Source organism: Notechis scutatus, chromosome 3 (assembly GCF_049901735.1).
Source record: "Notechis scutatus isolate UNSWTSFEM ecotype Mainland chromosome 3, rNotScu1.2, whole genome shotgun sequence".
Taxonomy (NCBI): Eukaryota; Metazoa; Chordata; class Lepidosauria; order Squamata; family Elapidae; genus Notechis; species Notechis scutatus.
The window spans coordinates 140,763,516-140,782,427 of NC_142011.1; the positions used below are offsets into that span (position 1 = coordinate 140,763,516).

At 38.6% G+C, this 18,912-nt stretch overlaps 1 protein-coding gene and 1 long non-coding RNA gene across 2 annotated transcripts in view; one reads left to right on the forward strand and one right to left on the reverse strand.

Annotated features, from left to right (window-relative positions):
• Positions 1-490: 490 nt before the first annotated feature.
• The window catches only part of LOC148131414 (uncharacterized), a 75,767-nt gene continuing 57,345 nt past the window's right edge, over positions 491-18,912 (reverse strand). Inside the window, exon 6 of the long non-coding RNA XR_015748803.1 lies at positions 491-2,568. This is a non-coding gene — a long non-coding RNA (uncharacterized LOC148131414). The remainder of the gene's footprint in view (positions 2,569-18,912) is intronic.
• Positions 15,220-18,912, forward strand: part of LY86 (lymphocyte antigen 86) — a 29,894-nt gene continuing 26,201 nt past the window's right edge. The window contains exon 1 of the mRNA XM_026676655.2: positions 15,220-15,543. Within this exon, the coding sequence (XP_026532440.1) occupies positions 15,372-15,543 (172 nt within the window). The 5' untranslated portion in view covers positions 15,220-15,371. The remainder of the gene's footprint in view (positions 15,544-18,912) is intronic.

Sequence of the window (18,912 nt, forward strand, 5' to 3'; positions counted from 1 at the left end):
GCTTCTTGGATGAGAAGCAAAACATCTAAGAAAAACAAGAAAGTTACATCTTTGGGACAACCATGACCTGGCTAACTGAGAATTTCCATAGTTATCCCCCAATGAATCTTCTGTGTAAAGTCCATGTTATTAATTCAACACTGGCTGAACAATATAAGCTGGTCTGTATTACTGAATCTGGCACATATACAACAAACATGCAAATGGGGGTGAGAATGCCTGATGTCCATCAGCTTATTAAATAAATTTCAAATGATGCTTATTCCATTCTCCAGTCCATGATTCTATCGTGTGTGTGTGTGTGTGTGTGTGTGTGTGTGTGTGCATGTGTGTAAAGCTGTATTATATCCCCAAAGATAAAAAGCATTATGGGGCATTACTACACTAATAAGGCAGAGTTTCTAAATCTTTGGGGTGTTTATAACCCTTTCAACTTTCTAATAGGTTTGGCTTTCTCGTCACTCTGATATCATAAACTCAGAGATCTGCTCAAGATAATACATTTTAATAAAGCTACAAATTGATACTCTCGAGAAATGCATGGGTTTGGGATGGAAAACAGAAAATATCTTCCATATAAAGAATTCTCCTTGAGCTGACATTTCTTGATAATGAACAGTTTAATAAATGATCCTGGTTGTTTTGCTCAGAAAACTGAAGGCACAAGGAGAAATTGCTTAATATTCTTCTCAGATGTGGACAATGTAAGTAGGAAGTTTTCCCCCCCTATTTAACCCTCCTGTTTTGAATATGGTCAATATAATACACAGATTATTAAAACAGGCTTATTTAAAGGCTTTAATAGTGAAGAGATATTAGTGCTACACCATGAAATCACTAGCCACATTTCTGTTTAAACCTGGCTTGATGTGATACAGTTTTGTGTCCAAAGTTCATCTGAATTGAATTGGTATTTGAACATATAAAAATCTGGGAAAATTCACATACATAAGCCATAATTATTGGCATCAACTTCTATTGAACATGATCAATCAAAGTGAATTGTTTCATACGGTGCTCAGCAGCTAAGACAAAGCCAAATATTTTAATCCACTCTGCCTGGACAAACTGGTTATCCAGAAAGGCCAGAACCCAACCTGTCAGGTTTATTCCAATCAGAAAAGACTAAAATCACTATTATGCCATGTCTCCATGTTCCATTCAAAATATTGTTTCCAGAACTGCTCTGTCTTAGTAACTTACTCTGTGTGTGTGTATGTGTGTGTGTGTGTGTGTCTGTCTGTCTTTGTGACATGTTGGGTCACAGTTCTGTTTTATTCCAGAAACAAAAACACGGTTGGAAGTTTAAGAGATTGTTAGGAATTAGAACAATGCCCCAACAATCACAAAAGATTCAAAGCATAGCTAGTTATGTGCTTCTTTCCTCCTTTTATTAAATTTAAGTGAGTTACTGGAAAGGAGTTTCAGATGTCTGCAAATGTTTGCCTGATTGCCAACTAGCTACTTCTCCCATGAAAGCAAATCAGAACACTCGTTCAATCAATTGGAGTCCTTGATGCTTTCGTTGGTTGAGTCTACTCTAAACCTTTCATTAGGGACTAGGATAACATCATCACGGCTACCGAGTGTGCTCCCTTTTTATATATAGTAGTTTGTTTTATATATAATAGTGTTTGTTTTCTCCTTGGTAGTTTCTTGATTAGGATATTGCTTTCTGCTTAATTGTTTGTCTCCTTGATATTTCTTTGATAAGGATACAATTTTCTGCTTCTATGAACCACATTTAGTGGTTCACACCATTCAAAAGAGACAATAAATGTTAAGAGGGAAAGAAAAAGACCTGAACACATCATCTCAAGCAGCCAAAAACCATATAAGATGGGATTAGCACCAAACAAATAAAAAAATAATACCCTAATTAAGGAACTATCAAGGAAAAAAACATCCCATCAACACTGGTCGAGCGAGCTATGATATAGAAACAGGTAGCAAACCCACATTCACTAGCACTGATGTTACCTAGACAGTAATGAAATGTCTACAAGCAAATAACCAAGCTCGGAGAACACTAAGGACTTCCCAGCTCAACCCTGAGCTATAGATATGCTCTTCAATTTAGTATCAATCCTGAATTTTACATGGTTCCAGTATAATCAGGAACGGAAGACATCACTCCAAAGAACAAATCTCTCTGAATATCGATCAATAAGATTAAGAAAAAGGCTAAAATAACAGTTCAAGAATTCTGATGAAAATGTTACCCTTTGGGTGAAAAAATATTTAAAATCTAGGCAAATTTTTTAAAAAAGTTTGGATTCTTTCTTGCGTTCTTGTGTTCTTACAAGTTAAGGGGAAAGAGGCCTGTTTCTTTTTCTGAAGGGGGATCAGTCTATATTAGTAGATCATTTCAAAAAGACTTGTCTTTTTATCAATGTGAGAATCAACTCTAATAGCATAGCTTCTGGGGCAGGGAAAGTTGGAATAACAAAGAATGGGCAATGAGCACTATTTCAGATGAGAGTCTTGTAAGACTGGAATGGATGCAATTTTGGAGCCTCCTGATGAGCTGCACACAAATCACTTCTGCGTTGTGGGGTCCCTTGTCCCCTAAAAAAATCAAAAGAGAAAATTGAATCTCCATCGTTTTCTAATTTACAATAAGCAACATTCAAAGCTCTGACAAGATATTTCCAATGGTAAGAAAGATACTGTGCAGCACTTGCTTAACATCAAACAACCTGCCAAATGGAAGAATGAGATACATTCTTGAGTGCTTCAACAAACTCCTGCTCACCCATCTGTCCAAAACCACTTTTTCTGCTCAAAATGTGAAGTATTTTCTCACATCTACAGAGCTTTTCAGTGTGAAACAGCTGTTGTGAGAACAAATGAAGTCAGGAAAGCTTGGGATAGGCTGCAAGGAATTTTTTATAAACATCTGGAACCCCACATTTCCAGACCCAATACACTAAACCATAAAAAGCTTGTATTTATTGGCGGACATATTCTGCATATATTTGAAACAAACTGACCTTCTGGTCTGTATATCCTAAAGAGAACTCACCTGTAACTTTGGGGGGTTTGACACAGCGGTGGTATTCTACCAGTTCACACCGGTTCTAGCGAACTGGTAGTTCCAGTAAGCAATTGGCCCTGCCCCTGCCCTTTCCTGTCCTATATTTCGCTGTTTTTTATCTCAGCTGATTCACGTGGCACAGCAGATTGCTGTGCGTCAGCTGTTTTACTCACCAGCACTGACATAGAAGGTAAATTTTTAAGCTTAAAATGGGCAGTTTTTGAACAGTGCTCACACACTCACCAAACCAATTGTTAAACTGGTTTCATCCCACCACTGGTTTGATACCATGAATTCTGTGGTAGAATTCTTGATCGAAAAACTACAGTTGTCAAAAGCATATACAGTAAGATACATAAATTAGGATAAAACATACTGGAGAAAAAAAAATCCATTCAAATACATATTAAAAAACAAAGATTTGTTTGGTTTAGCTGAAAAGAAACAAATGCAGTTTAAATGAAGCAACACAAACCTATGAATTAATAAATTCATGCTGACACTGGGAAATAATATGGCTATGGTCACATGAGAATGACTAGGCTAGTAAATATTCATAAATTGCCCTCCTTTTTAAATTATAACAATACACTTTACAAAAGTCTCAAAGGTTTGATGGCAGAGGCAGAAGGGAAATAATCACACACACACACACACAAAGCCTATGTCTAAAATATATTTTGTCCTCATTTTCCATAAGTTCTGGCCATAGTTGGTAAATATCTTGAAAACAGAAGATGGACATTTTAGGTTGTTCACACACAGCTCTTGCATTTCCTGCCATAAAATGGCACTTTGACGGAATTCCTGGGGGATGCTATGAAATATTCATCAGCTTCAATTTGTAAATGGCCTAGCAACATACTGTGTAAATGAACCTCGAATAAAACAGCCACATTAAAATGGAAGGCAGCTACAAACAACATGTGTTTTGAGAGCATGGACAAGCGGCAAACACAAACAAAAGGATTTTTGCTTAGAAGCAATAATGAAGACAAATAATGTCTTGACTGTTTTCTTTGGAGGTATGTGCTAGTACAACTGCCCACAACTAGATGCTCCTTAGTGTCCAGCACCAGGAACCTTCATTGTTGGCAGGGGGACAATGTCTCCCAAAATTATAAAATAGTGTAGCGGATATTGTTTTAGTCCTTTCTCTACAGGCCGTTTTCTTAATCTACGCTGGGTTTGAGAACCTGTAGATGTGACTCACCTATAATTGCCAGTCATCCTGGATGTGATGGTAATAAGGACTTTGGGTATATTTCATCAACAGTTGGAGTACTACAGGCTCATAATTCAGATCCTTTTGTGAAGCGTAATAAAACATATTCATTCCCAGCCAACTACAAGCCTAAGTTATAATTAACAGTTATCTGCTGCTTGTCTGTCCTTCCTTTTTTTCCATTTCCTCTCTTCTTTTATCTGTCTCCTGTTGAAATTTAAATTCCTCAGAGCAGGAAATGTATTTTGCTGTGTCAACTCTGTAAAGCATGTTGCATATAATGGAAATTACACCAAAAAAAATTATGAGGACCTGTCAAATGCTCCAACACTGGAGATTTTTTTATGAAGAGATTGGACCAACCATATGTCCAAAATGGTACAAGGTTTCCTGTAGAAGACCTCCAAGGTGCTTTCCAACCCTGTTATTCTGCTTCAGCTTCATAAAATTAAAATAAGTATAAGAATACAGATTACATGAATATTTGAACACAATTTCTTTCCTTTTTAAAATGCAACTTAATGCGAAAATGTTAAATGTGAAACCATAATGATCAGATATGTCTTGAGCATACACAACATTTTTCAAGACCACCTCTTAATTTATTATCTTTTCAAAGACGAAAATTACCTTTTTCAATACTTCTTTCCTTTTAGGATTACTACCTTTTCCACTGTTAAGGTAAAGGTTCCCTCACACATGTGTGCTAGTCATTTCCAGCTGTGGGGGACGGAGCTCATCTCTGTTTCTAAGCCAGAGAGCCAGTGCTGTCCGAAGACGTCTCCATGGTCATGTGGTCGGCATGACTAAATGCCGAAGGCGCATGGAGCGCTGTTACCTTCTCACCAAAGTGGTCCCTATTTTTCTACTTGCATTTTTTTTACATGCTTTCAAACTGCTAGGTTGGCAGAAGCTGGGGCAAGTAACGGGAGCTCACCAGAAGTGGTATTCAACAGGTTCTGACCAGTTCTGGAGAACCAGTAGCAGAAATTTTGAGTAGTTCGGAGAACTGGCAAATACCACCTCCAACTGGAGCTTTTACAGTATCCTTCCCCTGTCATGCCCACCAAGCCACGCCCACAGAACCGGTAGTAAAAAAAATTGAATCCCACCACTGGAGCTCACTCCTTTATGCAGCGCTAGGGATTCAAACCTTCTGATCAACAGGCTCAGCGTCTTAGCCACTGAGCCACTGCGGCCCTTTTTCCACTGTTACCACTATATAAAAGACATTTATTATAGATATGGTTGTAATATTTACACATTAACTTATTTCTGAACATGATTACATCCAGGACTGCAGGTTGAATATAATTAGATTTCCACGGGCACACCGTATTTCTTTTGATGGTATGTTTCCCTTTTTACTACTTGGATTGTTTACAGGGATGGGTTTTTTCTCATATTTAATTGAATCTTATTTGCAGATGCTGAGGTAGGCAAGGAGGTGGCCAGGTCTGCAAAGCATTCCTGTTATTCTCAGTACCCTTATCAGAATGATCCACTCCAGAGAGAAGGATGGAACCGCAAAGCCATTTCAAAAACCTGCCAGAACAATCTTGGCAATCCATGATATGCAGAGGCAATTAACTTCAGCCAGTTTGATCATTTTTTACGAAGGTAAAAGAAAATATACAAAAGTTGGCTGAGTGCCCCAAATCCTATCCTAAATCAAATCAGAATTACATCAGGGAGGGGAGGGGGAGAGAGAGGGAGGGAGGGAGGGAGGGAGAGAGAGAGATTGGGAAGATATACCTTTAGTCAATACTCATTGTACAATAATGCACTAGCCTGCAAATAATAATACTAAAAAGTAGATTATAAGTAAACATCTCCATCTGGTGGCTGATGAGGAAAAAAACCTGGCCTTTCTCTCATCTGTTGTTATGAATATGGTCACACGTTTGCTTAGATGTCATTTTAATCAAATGGCAATATGGTGATTTGCCACTTTTCAAATATCAACTTGCAAATATTGATTCCTCACTCATCTTAGTCTTCTTAAATAAGATGAAAGAGAAGTAGTCTCAAACCCTTATTTTAAAATCAAGAAACACTGAGAATAATAACCCCCAATAAAGAGAATATTTGGAAATTTGTGGGGAACCACTTTCCATAATCTTCCTTCCTTCCCTTGGCGTTAATTTCTCACACATGTTTTAAAATTATCTTGAGAGTTAAGTAGAGTAAATGAAAAGACCATTGTATTATTTGAGGCACAATCAATCATATGTTCCTTCTACATGGCACCTCTGCAAACCAGTCACTAAAAAAAAAAAAAAAAAAACATACAATTTTGTCCTCATCTCTTGCTTCTGGACTTGCCACGAGGTTACAGAGACTGGCTGTGGGAATCAGGAGTCTAAAAGGATAGTCCTGTGGGAGTTCTTCATATATTCTGTTATATAGGCAATCCTCAATGTATGACCATAAGTGAGCCCAACATTTGTGTTGTTAAATGAAACATTTGTTAAGTGAGTTTTGCCCCATCTTTCTTGCCTCCGTTGCTAAGTGAATCACTGGAGTGGATAAGTTAGTTATTTTGATTGTTAAGTGAATCTGGCCTCCCCATTGCTTGTCAGAAGGTCACCAAAGGGGATCGCATGACCTTGGGACATTACAATATGAATAAAATATAAATATGAATCAGTTGCCAAGCATCTGAATTTTGATCACATGATCAAAGGGATGCTGTGAAGGTCATAACTATGAAAAATGGTCATAAGTCACTTTTGTCAGTGCCATTGTAACTTTAAATGGCCACTAAAAGAACCGTTGTAAGCCGAGGACTACTTGTACTATTAAGAAATAATCTGAAAATTTAGAGTTACCTTAGTAAAAATGGATGGCTTCCTTCACTAAACAAACAGATTGGAAGAAACCATCAAATCCCACAAGAGGACATGATTAATCGAATCGCATATTTGACAAAGCATCAGTAGAGGTAATCCTCAATGTATGATCATAATTGAGCCCAACATTTCTGTGGTGGTTAAGTGAATTTTGACCTATTTTACCTCATTTCTGGTTACAGCTGCTGAGTGAACAACTGCTGTTGTTAAGCTAGTAACCCAGTTTGTGCTGTCCAGACAGTATATAGTTAATTGGGAATTGGGATAGTTAATTGGGAATTGGGAGATGTCCCCTTAAGGGAATGCCTCATGGTAAATGTAGTTAATGCATCGTGGTAAATATAGTTCATATCATGTGGTCACATCTGTAATCCTGATTGGTCACTGAACTGATCCTTGGTTGGGTTGGGGGAGTTTTCTTTACTCTTGCTCGGACCACAGCTTCATGCAGGTGTGTCACCCTTTGCTCCATCGTTATGGGATGAAGATAACTATTTTTACACTACGGAGTCAACTATGCAAAGATTTGGACATTAGATGGATCTCGACATAACCGTGAGTTATATTTCGAGGATGCCTTGTGACCCAATGAAGAAACTTTGTATGGAAGCCTTTGTAGAGTTTGCCTGCCTGTCTTTATATTCAGCCAGCAATTAAAAGACAGAACACGGTTGTTCTGTCCATTGATTTTGCTAGTCAAGTTGCAAAAGGTGAACACAGGACCGCAGGATACTGCAACGGTCATAAATATGAGTCAGTTGCCAAGCATCTGAATTTTGATCACGTGACCATGGGAGTGCTGCAACGGTCATCAATCACTTTTTCCAGTACTGTTTTACAACTTTGGATGGTCACTAAACAAACTATTGTAAAGTCAAGGACAATGTGATGACCTGGGGCGTGGCACAAAAGCAACAAAGTCACAAAAGTAGGTAAAGTCCCTTTAATACCTCCAACTTGGCCCGCAATGTCCAGTTATCATCAGCTGGAGAAAAAACTCTCCCAACAACAGTCTTTAAAGGGAAGAAATTCAATCCGAACCCAAAGTACATATAAATTATAAATAAATACCAACACAAACCACACTGCAACAATTAATGAGACAGGGCGGGATAAGGAACTGCAGATTTCAAAAGATAACTGAAACACACACAGTTGGGAGGACGCCAGAACCCAGATAAGACTTGACAAACAAAAATAATTCACGCTTTGTTTCCAGCAAGGTGCTGTGCGCAAACGCCTTTTTAAAATCCTGTTTTCCCAACTGTAGCTAATGAAGGGAATCAGGGCCCTTTTCTCCCCCTGTAACCCACGTAACTCACATTGCTCCCTTCTCCATTCCTCCCTGCATGCCCTAGGATGAAAAGGGAGTGGCCCTGGGTCTTCTTCTGAATGCCCAGCCAGACTGTGCCCTTCCCCAGTTTCTTCCACAGCCACTGGAGCCACACTCCCCACTCGCTGTCAGCTGCTTGACCTCCCCCTTGGAATCAGATTCCAACAGGGGCATGATAGACTACTTGTATTTATACCAACTTGTAGCTGGTAAACAGCATCTTTAAAAAGTCTGTCATCCTTTTCTTACCCAGAAGCCTTTTTAAAGATACCTCTGACTATCAGATAGGAATTATCAATATACTGCCAAACCATTTATATATTTGTTCCAGAAATCACATAGGCGAAATTTGCTACAGAATCAACTGAAAGCACATAGCTGAAACTTTATTTTTAACTTACCACAACAAACTTTCTAAACCTCAAAGTCACTCCTCTAAAATACCATTATAGTTACTCAGTTTCATCGCTAACATTCCCATTGCTTTGGCTGTAATTCTGCCCTGTGATTGGGTTATAGTAAATATTGCATTCTATGGTACTGGGGGGAAAAACTTGCTGCTACTCTGGCAAAAGAAAGTGTGTGCACCACATCATTGAAAAATTATGGAGAGGCGATGACATGGCAGATTTTTAGATGAAAACAAATATTTTGTTTCTCTCCGCAAAAAAGAAAAGGAGGCTCCAATCTGCTACTGATATTGGGGGAGAATTCTAGAGGAAGTCATTAAAAGATTGCTCTATCGACATTTTAATAATGTGTTTATTAACGTAATAAGTTAGCTTGGAGTTTTCAGGAATAAGTTTCATAAGGCTAACCTTATCTAGTTTTTGAATGAATGATTTTGTGAGGAGATTGGGAGAATGCTGTAGGTAAAAGGTATTTTAATTTCAGCATAGCATTTGAAAAATATCCCATGACATTTCATTAGCAATTTAATTAAGTAGCGGCTGAATGGATTGTCAATTAAATGGACACGCATCTGATTAAACATTGTACTGAAAGAGTGCTTATCAATAGTTCCTCATCAAAATGGAGGAGGGATCCAAATGGATCCAAAATTGGTTGAGGCAATATCCTAGAAGACAAAAATAACATTCAAACAATCGTGATTGGTTAGAAATGGAACTGAAATAAAATGAAATAGAATAAATAGAAAATCATGAACTCAGAAAACAGAAAGGCATAACTAAGGCAGGACATAAAAATATATTAATTTTAGAGAAATAATGAATAGCTGATTACAAACTGATTTTGCAAAGATAGAGCTCAGTTAACTGCCCCTGGCTATCTCCACATGGTTTTTTTATATATATATACAGCTATTGGGAGCCATGTGGAGCTAAGATAGTGGTGGAGCAGAAGCTTTCTTGCTTATCTCCTTACAATATTTTATTTGTTCTATATATGTAAAAAAAACAACTTTCAAGAAAATTGTGTGACCCTTGCAAAAGATGTGGTTGCTTTAAAAGTCCAAAAGAAAATGCTTTATTTGCAATCCCATGTACTGCAAAACACTTCTTTCAGCCTTATCAATTAAGAGTCAGATATGTAACTGTGATTCCATTAATAGAAATCTATCTTCCAAATCAGGATAACTAATTGTTTTACTTTACTTTGTACAGACAACTGTGTCAAGGACTCAGAGAAACCGAAATAGTTTCAGAGAAGGACAACAGGAAATGAAATACAACAAAAAGAAACTGAAGGAATTGTGAAAGTTTAGCTTTGAGTAGACAGAGGGGGGATATGGCCTCTTCCAAAATGTCACAGAAAAGAAAATCAAGACATTTTCTCTTGCATTGCTCAACATCCAGGATTTAAGTTACAAGAGGGTGGATTCTACTCATTAAAATAACTTTCCATTTGTAAAAGTACTTCAAGGGTGTAGTCATTATCCAAACAGGTGAAAGGTTTCCTTTTATTGGCTGTGTTCATTAAAAGATGGGACAACTATCTGTCAGAAATGTTTTAATTTGAATTCCTGCCTTGAGCAAGTATGCTGGATTCATTGGTCTAAATTATCTTATCCATGTACATGAATTATGTACATTCCATATTCTATTTTCAAATGTTCCAGCCCTCACCTAGAATTATATTTTCTCAGAAGGTCAGAGACGACATTTCTGTAATACAAGATGTATTTACAAATGTTGTTTAGCCTGAGTAGAAAGGTAGGGATTCTCATGGTTAACACCCCTATAGATCCTTGTTCTATAGCCAGTTCATGGGGTAACCCATAGTACCACCACATTTTTGACAGGCAGCATTGGCATTCTGCCTCCTTTTCAGACATTGTTCGAGTTAGATTTACTTTCTGATACTGATCTCACTTATTTCATCTTCTTGACTAGGGAGAAAGGGCAAATGAAGGAAGAAAGACAAGAGTTTCTGATCATCACCCATCTTAGGTTATCCTAGTTACACCTCTGATCAAACAATGTCTGAAAAGGAGGCAGAATGCTGATGCTGCTATCTGTCAAACATTTGATGGCCCAATGAATTGGCTATAGAAGAAGGATCTATAGGGGTGCTAATCATGAAAATCCCTATCTTGTGCAGTATTCTCACAATCACCTCACAGAAACGTTAGAGCTAAGAATTAGCAAGCTAGACGGTTTCCCTTTTGATTATCTTGACTACTCCATAACCATAGCCAGTATTAGGAATGTTAAGTTCTGGGCGAAGAATGGAGTTGGGGCCAGAATTATTTCTAACAGCTCTTTATTCAATACTGCCTGTGAGGCAACTAAAAACTCCCTGGCTGACACAGCTCCTTTTATAGGAAACTGATCAGCCAACAACCAATCAGGAGAGAGTATTTTCCCACTCCAACAGAGAACCAGGATGAGAACTTGAACTGATAATTATCTACAATACATAACAAGGAATGTGATATATGTTCACATTGCTGAACTATGCTGTACTGAAAAATGCTGCCTGTTCCATCCGGTATAATAAGGAAGAAGTTGAATGGATAGAGATTGATCAGGAACACTGAGGGCATAAGTTTTAATATCCATTAAATGTCAAACTTCTGCCCCCATTCATAAACATAACTATTTGAAGATGTGCAGAAAAGGGAGACCAGTGATATAACAAGGCCCATACTTTAAATCAGCCTGTTCTCCCACCTCACTAAAACCTTATTAGAACAAATCTATACCCTTTGCTTCTGCAATCATGCATCATACAAAAACTGAAATGGTGCGTGCAAACGAAGGAGAAACAATGGTTTGTGCCTTACTTTATGGGTAAGTTATTAGAAAGATAACAGAAATGTTTGAGGAAAGGAAGAATAGAAATGGATGGGAGAGAAGAGCAGACCAGTAAAGGAAGAACAAATTTGCAAGGTTCATAAGGATAAAGAAACATAGGATTTTATGATCGTCTAGAAAGCATAGAAAGGCTAAGCAATACAGGATAACCAGAAATTATTCAGTGCCAAATTTGGTAATTAATATTTCCCCATGGATATAAAAACTCCGAGTCAGGACACCAGAATACTTCTAACATTTACACTATTGAAACTTGAACAGCAACTGTCATCTTAAGCGGATTTGACAAAGTATATAAGCTAGATATTAAAATCTCCTATTAAAGCTGATCTCCGGAGCCTTTGCCTCGGGAACAATGGAATTTGCAAAACCGTTGTATGCCATCATGAATAGCAATCAAAAAACTGCTGCAGATTGCAATTGCAGACTGTAAAATATGGCCCCTTAAATTCTCAGTGGTTCTTCAAACATAAGGTCTCCTACAATAGATGATCTTAATATTTAAATACTAAATACTCATTGATAGGATTTTCCCTGCTCAAAACACTGAAATGAATTCCCTTCCTGATAAGAGTTCTTAGTCTTGCCATGAATGGGAAAGTAGATTTTGCAGATTATTATTTTTTTAAATGGGCATTTGTTTGTGGATGGCAGTTCTCTCCCTTTCCCAAAGGCTTGTACACTGCTAAACAGCAGCTAATTATAAACTTACATCTCTTTTCATTATTGTGCCATTGAACGGATAGATGCTTTCCTTCTCCAGCTGGGAAAAAATGGCAAGGGAGTACTGATTCAAAATAGGCTAGCCTTACTAACTGAGAAGAACTAATAAGTAATTTCCTGACAAGTTAGAACAGTTAACTAGTGGAACAACTTGCCTCCAGAAGTTATGAATTCTCCAACACTGGAAGTTTTTAAGAAGAGCTTGGACAACCATTTGTCTGAAATGGTATAGGGTTTCCTGCCTGAGCAGGGGTTGGACTAGAAGACCTCCAAGGTCCCTTCCAACTTCATTATTCTATTCTGTTCTAAGATAATATGCCAGTCTACTCTGATTTGAATTCAATGGGCTCTTATTACTGGATTGCAGCATAAACATGCAAAGTCCCCCATGGAACTAATGGATCAACAGTGAAAGAATGTAATGGAAGAGAGATTTACTTTTTTGTTAAAATGCTATACAGCACATTCTCTGTAAGTGCTTCTCTGTCCCATTAACTTGGATCATTGTTGCTCCTTTAATCAGACATTGCAATCAGTGACCAATCAAGCCAGGATCAAACCAGGCTGTTTTGTGGTCCCATATCCTTTTGCAGAGCGTTGCCTTGTTCTGTGAGTCACTCCTTATCTGCTGACAAGAAGCCAATCTGCTGTTTGGGGTCAATAGGGAGATTTCTGATTGCAAATACCAGCTTCAGGAAATATGTTATCTCTCCAGAAATTCACCAAGGAAAAGTCTTACATTTGCCTTTAGCTCTGATATCTTGATCAAGACCTTTTTTTTTTTCCCTTAACAGATGCATTAAAAAGAAATACCCCTGCATTTTAAATGAAATTTTATCAATTCTGGCTCTGAAACTGTCATCCGAAAAGGAATACTGTAGATCAGGGGTCTCCAACCTTGGCAACTTTAAGACTTGTGGACTTCAACTCCCAGAATTCTGGGAGTTGAAGTCCACAAGTCTTAAAGTTGCCAAGGTTGGAGACCCCTGCTGTAGATGCAACAGATATCATTCTGTCTTATATTAGTCCTAGTTCCAAACCACACTGTTTAATTGGGGAATGGGGTAGGGGTGTATTTTTTGAAAACTCTTTTCATCTGCATAAACGATAATTTTTAATGACCCAGAGTCCTTAAATTTTAATGACCCAGAGTCTAGGCTAAGCCCCTTCAAAAGCTAGGGCTAAATTCATTCCTCAGCCCAGCCCTCTCCTCTCAGCACATAAATCCTCAGAATTTGTTTCAAGAAATTGTTTCATTCTCTTCATTCCCAGGACTGAAGCAATAGCCTAGAGGAGCCCCAAGGAAGCGAAACTTATCTAAAAAAAACAACCTTATGGTTGTCTTCACAGTAGTTTTCATTGTCCTGGGTCATGGTAGGAAAAGAAGTTGTAGAAAAGAAATATTTCATTTACACATAATCCTTTGGTATCGTTGGAAGAAACATCCAGCCTGGTTCCAAGCCAGAAGAAAGATGCTGGAAATAAAATGGAGGCTGATTGGAAAGAAGGACTCTTGTTTATGGATGAGCAGAACCAACAACAGCATGTGGTTCTGGGACAGCTGACAAATTTGTTTGATGAGTACATGGGTTTTTATGGGGTTCTGAAATGCTGCTAGGAGTGTGTACAATGTAGTGAGCCTGTTGCTATTCTTATACGGTGGTGGGTTAATCCTATTATGTATGTCCCAAAGGTCATGTCCTTTCTTAGAATTTGGGTGGAAGGGGATGTAAATTTTAATCCCATCTCTGGAAGTGAAGGTGTTTTGTTTGTGAATAGATTGGCCCAATCTATCTTAATGGGCACAAAATATCCATCTCTAAAGACTTTAAGAATCTGCTGGAGGCTGTTGGGGCTGCTTTCTGCCTTTGTTGAGATTTTTTTTTCTCTGTTTCTCCTTTAGGAGAAATATAATATTCTGCTTCTTTTAATATTCCCAAAAATATTTCATTCGGGGGGGGCTTCCCACAGTATCTGGGGGGGGGAGAAATCCACCTATAAACCATCTATGGAGACTCTCAACCATCCAAGGCGTTCCAAAGGCCCTTTTCAAAAGGCAAATGGACATCGTGAGCTCTTGCCACACCACAGACACACCCTCCCAACTCATGTACATCCTGCGCTGGGTTTCCCAGGGCCTCCCGCATCTCCTCTTATCTGGGACTCCTTCTGCTTCCCACTTAATAACTTCCTTGTCTGTAGTTACAACAATTAGGACTGCCTGGATTGCCCTCACTAAGCATGTGGTGTCCCGCTTTATGACCACATTGCTTAACAATTCCAGTCGTAACTCAAGGATTACCCATATATTCTTATTTTGTTTTCATCTTTTCTATTTTTCTTTTGATTTTTTTTTCATTTTTGCACTTTCAGTTTTTGTAGCTTGTTATTTTAGCTTGTGTAAATTTTAATGTTTTATTATTGTAACTTTTAATTTTTTCTAAAAAGGTCCATTGGCATGGAAATGAAGGCAAGCCTCCAAGACTGACATCATTAGTAAGATGCCATAGTAATGACTGCTGCCATCCTGTGTCCAAAAGTCTTTTCTTCAATCCTTTTTTTTTTTTTTTGGTTTGGTCATATTCCTTTCTTTGTAATATCCCACAAGAAAAGCTATATAAAGACTTTTCTCTGATAAGAATCTTTCATGATTATTGAAAGCTAGATAGGAATAAACTGTTTCACTGGAAACGGTTTGATTCGATTTTTTTTTAATGATCAAAGTAAGCGTGAATACGTTTAAAGGTTGCAAAAGAGTTTTTCTTCTATCCAAATGTGGACTTGAAGCATTGGTGAGGAGCCCATTATGGATTCTTCATTATTAGCAGAAGCCAGTATGAAACTGAATGCAGAGAACAAATTTGCCTGGCTTTTCTGCCTTTATATTAGAAAGAGGAAGTGGGCAGGCTAACTATCAACCCTGATGACAAGAAAGGCACCATTATTATACCGACTCTCCTCCACAGAGATCATGAAAGCGCTCAAGGTTGTTCCTGTCCTCCTTTCACTGATTTACACCACCGCCAGCATCACCAGATGGCCTACACACATAATCTGCAAGAGCAATAATTTGGAAGTGAGCTACAGAAGCTGTGGTGAGAGCTCATACTTCTGTTTAACGTCTTACGATGACCTTGTTTTGTACTAGCAGCTAGTGCAGTAGGTTGTACAATAGACCGTTTGCTAGATGTGTTTGATACTTCAGGTTTTGAGGAAGATTCGTTTGGGGCAATTCTCTTTTGGCACATTCCATTTCCACCGGACTAAGAAAATATGAATAAAAAAAGATTATAAGGACCCAGATTGTTGGGGGCAATATGCTGACTCCGTACAACCGCTTAGGTTGGGCTGTAAAGCACTGGGAAGAGGTATATAAGTCTATTGCTATTATATATAATGGTAACAGAGAATTAATATGTTACAAACCTGCTCATTTTAACCTCATTTTAACCTTATCGTCCATTCTCCCAGTCTAACATTTCAAGTAATGCTTGAAGCATTTTTAATAGAGAAGCTAAAACTCTGATCTGGTGAATGGAGCTTTAATGCAGATTCATCTTATGCTAACCAACACCCACCCCAAATTTTCAGATTCATTTTACACTAACCATCATACCCACCCCACTTGGAATGGTGAGAATCCTGTTTTTTTTCCCATCTCCTATGCCATCTTCTTCCGTCCCCACCTGTGTAATAAACAAGACATTCCCTCAAGTCATGCAAATCTGATATTTTCTCTTCTTTCCCTTTTCAGTCAGCCTGAATCAGCTTTAATGTGTAACTCGGGAAGGAACCATGTTGTCAAAGGCGGGTCGCCAGGTTTCCCCCCTCCCCCATGCAGTGGAGCTTCTTAGACTGGCACCACTTCCCATAGACAGTTGGTTTTTCTAATCTGCTGGCAGAAAAAAGAAACAGGCACCTCTGAAATGAATGAAAATGAATCTGCTTGGCAGTGCTTCTTTCCAGAGCTTTCCAGCTTGACTGGCTCTGTGCCTCAGCTGCTGCCCTGGTGCCGAGGAGATGAAGGGAATAAGCTTCACAGACATCTCATTCATATGAGGCACGTGATATGAAAAGCGATCAGCGGCACATGAGAGCCCAAGTGTTTGGGTTGTTTCAAATTCATCCAAATACAAAAGCTGCCCTCTGTGAGTTTGCCTCCTTCCCTGAAGCTCAGGCACCGCTTTATGTACCTTCGCGGAAATTATTTTAAAAATGAAAACAAAAACAGCGAGGGACACAAGGAGCAAATAAATATTTGGAATGAAATCTTTCACTAGTCAGTTCCTAGGAGACGAAGTCAGCTTTCAAGTATTATAAGTGGATCTCCAGTAGTAGACCCAGGACAGGAGGCAAAATAAAGAAGGCTGTTTTTTACGAGTCAAACGATGACTTCATTTTAGTTAAAATGCTGTCTACTCCATCTGTCTGTATATCAATATGTACCTCCAATCCATTTCTGAGCGCCCTCAGGAACTGACATTCTACATGCAATCCAGCTGTTTTCTTGCTAAGCTATAGACCCAACTCAAAATAGAAACCATTTCTCCTGAAGAAATCAAACCTTGGTTTCATATAGGCTACTATATTTCTGAGAAAGAACAGATAATAGCAGGAACAGATACGGGCATATTACTTTCCTTTCCCATAACAAATTCACCCTGTTCGCACAGTAGGCACACACACAACCCATTGGTTCATTTACAAGGAATAGAATAGCATGGCATGACATAGCATAGCATAGCATAGCATAACATAGAATATGATCCCAGCAACCAGTTTGCTGCCCAGTTGCTGGGTGGGTGTGGCCATGGTGGGCGTGGCCAACTGGAACTTCCAGGAGGGCTGTTTTTTGCCTTCCCCAGGGTCCGGAGGCTTCCGTCGGCCTCTGGGAGGGTGAAAACGGCCTCCCTGGGGTCCAGAGGCCCTCCAGAAGCTGGAAACAGGCCTGTTTCCAGATTTCTGGAAGGCCCAGTTTTCACCTTCCCAGAACCTCCGTGTGGACCCTGCGCTTACCTACATCCAAAACGCGCTGTGAGGAGACTCCTGGGAGGAGAAAGGTGGGGTGGGCGGGGCCAGCCAGTGGGTTCAACTACTGGTTTGGTGAACCAGATGTAAATTTAACAACCAGTTCATCCAAACCGGTCCGAACCGGCTGAATCCCACCTTAGAACACCCAACTTCTGAAGGCAAGATGTTCCACTGATTATTTGTTCTCACTGTTAAAAAAGTTTCTCCTTAATTCCAAGTTGTGTCTCTTCTTGATTAGTTTCCATCCATTGTTTCTTGTCCTGCCCTATGGTGCTTTGGAAAATAAGTTGAACCCTTCGTCAACTAGAGCTGTTAGCAACTATTCTTTTTGCATTATTCCCTCATTCATATGCCCCAAATAAAGGAAATAACTGGAAATCAGGCTGCTATATATCAACAATTTTGTGTTTAGCTAAAATGTCATCTAATTCAAGTGAATGCAATCTTATGTTCCCCAACCTGGAAACAAGTCTCACTGAGATTTATGGGATTATTTCTGAGTAAATATAGTTAAGCTCAAACTGTACATGGTTTTGTAAAATGTTACTAGCCAGAGCCTGTTTTCAGTAAGCTGGAGATTTGCCCAATATAATAAGTTTAATTTGGGCACTCGGTGTTTCTTGTATGTAAACATATTGCAATGGGCTAGTATTTTTTTGAAAAAGTACTTTTTAAACTCTGCACATTGGGTACTGAATACATAAAAGGCACAAACTGACTTTAAATTTATTTGGTAATGTCATTTGTTCTTTTAACCAATGGGCATTATCAAAATGACTGTAAATTATCTAAAGTCACTATTGGTATACTGAGCTTATACTTGTTTGTTCAACCAGACACCGGTAGTCAAGGTGACTAGCAGTAATAAAAATAAAATATAGAAAACCGCTTTGTTTAAAATCATAATAAAAAGTGTTTGAGGTTTTCTTAATTAAAACCCCAAAATTATACCACTTCAAAACTCAGTTTATTCACCAAAAGGTGGTCAGAATAGATCCATTTTCCAGAAAGTTATAATCAAAAGAACTTGTAAAAAAAAATTTTTTTAAACCTAGAAGTTAGGCTTCTCTAATCTCCCAATGTATTAAAATTACAAGCCCTCAAATTCCCAACTGGCACAGTTACTACAATCCCAACAGTTCTGGAGAGCAGAACAGCAGCTCAGATGGTTAACAAACGACAGATGGCAAATTATCAGCATCAAATTTCATACCTATTTCAAAATGATCTTCCAGGAAAATTTGTGGCTGACCAGGCACGTGACATTTGGGTGGCTTTTCGGTGGCCAAGGACCACCGTTGGAAGAGGGTTGAGAGTTGCAGAGTAGATATGAAGACCCACCAGTCATTTGAAAAGATTTGAATTTGTTGAGAAATTCCTTTTTCAAAGAGAGTGTGAAAATTTTTAGAGCTTATACTACAATTTTCACGCCT